Source organism: Hermetia illucens, chromosome 2, assembly GCF_905115235.1.
Source record: "Hermetia illucens chromosome 2, iHerIll2.2.curated.20191125, whole genome shotgun sequence".
Taxonomy (NCBI): Eukaryota; Metazoa; Arthropoda; class Insecta; order Diptera; family Stratiomyidae; genus Hermetia; species Hermetia illucens.
The window spans coordinates 149328374-149330584 of record NC_051850.1 but is presented as its reverse complement, the minus strand read 5'-3'; the positions used below and the strand labels follow the sequence as shown (position 1 = coordinate 149330584).

The window sequence follows — 2211 nt, the reverse complement described above, 5'->3', positions numbered from 1 at the left end:
GCTTCGCCGAGAGATCTGGAGCGAGCTGAAACATATTTCACCAAACCTGCTGTGACGCTGCGTAGATGTGGTTGATGAGCTATGACTGATTTAGGGGATGACGGCAAATATATTGTAATTCTTATGTACATGCAGATTACGCGCAAGTCACTTATTCTCCGAAATGCCCAAATTTAGCCAAAAGGTGTGCATGACAAGGCAATGAGCTTTCAATTTCGCTATACCAACGGAAACAACAACGCTACTCTCCCTTTCCTTCCCTCTAATTGGCAAACGAACTCACGTTGACATTCCCCCAATGCGTAGCGATTATGTACTTGTGAGGCTCACTTTGTTTGCTCAATGTAAATGTTTTGTCATGTTCTGAAGTAAACCAAATTATTTTAATCTCCTGGGGCTGACTCATTACGATAAAAACGTTATCGGCGAATGGTGGTCAACTTGATTACAGCGATCGAGCATTCCACTGTTTTCACTGATTTATCAATTCCGGCTCGTTGGGAAACTACAAAACTCCCAATGAATAATTTCAACTTTCTCCAGTAAAAACTTTATTTCTTATACAAAATCTTTGAAAATATATGTCATTGTAAAAATCTCTGTGTAAAATAATTAAATGTTTTGCTTGCACTTGAAGATGTCCACGTTGGTCTCCAGGCACTGCCTAAAATGGTAGTCCATGAACCCAATCACGTACCTGCTCCCCGTGGGCTTGAAGATGTGCAGACCGCGGCCGATTTTGATGATGAAACCGTTGCTTAAACTGCGGAAGGAATGAGTGCATGAGGCCCCAAAACACATCTCCTTAGGTCAACTTACATGATCTGTCTGTCGTGCATGTTTGTGCGGAAATCAACAACGAAGGATATCAGCCGATTTTTCAGGTCTGTCTGCAGCGAATCGAGGGCCTTCTGCTGCTCACTGCCGGGTCGATCGTCCCTGCCAGTCGAGAGTTTCACGAACTTTAAATTGAAGCATTTTTTGATGGCCAGCTCGAGGAATTTCACTAGATTCAAGAGCTGCGTGTAGTTTTGAGAATGTGTTAATGCGAAAATGGTTAAAAGAAGTGATGCGTGGTGAGCACCACCTGGCAAGGGTATCTACAGTGCAACTAATAATGCCAGAAGCTTGTTAGGAGCTATCTTCTGTTAATTATTCGCTAAATTTGGTGTCAAATTCCGAAAGATTTGTTTAGAAAGTACCAGAAAGACAGAAGGTTGGCTTCAAAATGGTCCTCAGGCTACCTGGTAGTTCTCCTTTGTGTACGGCTCCTCAATTTCAATCTCGTGGACGTCCTGGTTCAGATACTTCCCGAATATCCTCTCATAGTCGTAGCCCGTCAGGCCTTCCATGATATGCATCCGGTCCACGATTTCGCCCAGCGTCGAGTATCGCAAGATTTCTTTCTTTATTTTCTCCGCGCGACCCATGTACTCCTCGATCCTTTTGCGGAAGTGAAGTCGCGTGTTTGGATCGGCATGGCCTGAAAGTGCAGCCTTGGGATCATATCACTTTCCTGTAATTGCCTGGGCTTCCCAATTTACTTACGTTTGCTACTTTGGAGCAACTCCTCGATTCCATCTTCGTAAAGTTTGAGGGCTTCCAAGCGTCGGCCAGCAACGTCATATTCGACCGCGCGCGTCAAAATGTCTTTCGCATTCATCTCTGGTTACTTGCGAAATCGCAAAACATTGAACTTAACTTTAGGCACTAAAACGAACGCTCTGAGAAGGCGATAAAAGCGGAGGGAAGGACGGTAACTAGGAGGTTTTGGTTACATCACAGCTGACGAGGTGTCACGAGCGACTCTGACAGGTCTATGAGTTTATGTCATTACGTATGAGTGGAAATGAGAAATGTTGTGAGTGGAATACACGACGGTTGAGTGTAATGTTGATTTGAGTCACTTCCATTGCAGCTAACATTTCGCGTGCATTACGCTGAGTTGATGCTGCGAATATATTTTTCAAATAAAAGCCCGTAGTTAAGGTAGAATTTGCATATTTAAACAAAACAGACAATGTTCAGTTTAAGTCTTCAATTTTAAAGTTTTGTTTGTAAAATTGGTTCAATGTCTCTCTGCCTGTCACACGCACTTTTCTCAGAAACGGCTATACCGATTGACGCGAAATTTGGTGAGAAAGTGGGAACTGTGGACACCCCCGGATGCAATAAGCTACATCTTTCTATGTTAAGTTCAAGGGGGGATCC

At 43.6% G+C, this 2211-nt stretch overlaps 1 protein-coding gene across 1 annotated transcript; it reads right to left on the bottom strand.

The window, feature by feature from the left end:
• Positions 1 to 522: 522 nt before the first annotated feature.
• LOC119648292 (MIT domain-containing protein 1) lies at positions 523 to 1824 on the bottom strand. The gene is made up of 4 exons (XM_038049952.1): positions 1549 to 1824; positions 1245 to 1483; positions 820 to 1019; positions 523 to 763 (listed from the first exon to the last, which is right to left on the bottom strand). The coding sequence occupies exons 1-4, from the start codon at positions 1661 to 1663 to the stop codon at positions 613 to 615; spliced, it is 705 nt and encodes a 234-aa protein (XP_037905880.1). The 5' UTR covers positions 1664 to 1824; the 3' UTR covers positions 523 to 612.
• Between the last annotated feature and the right edge of the window lie 387 nt (positions 1825 to 2211).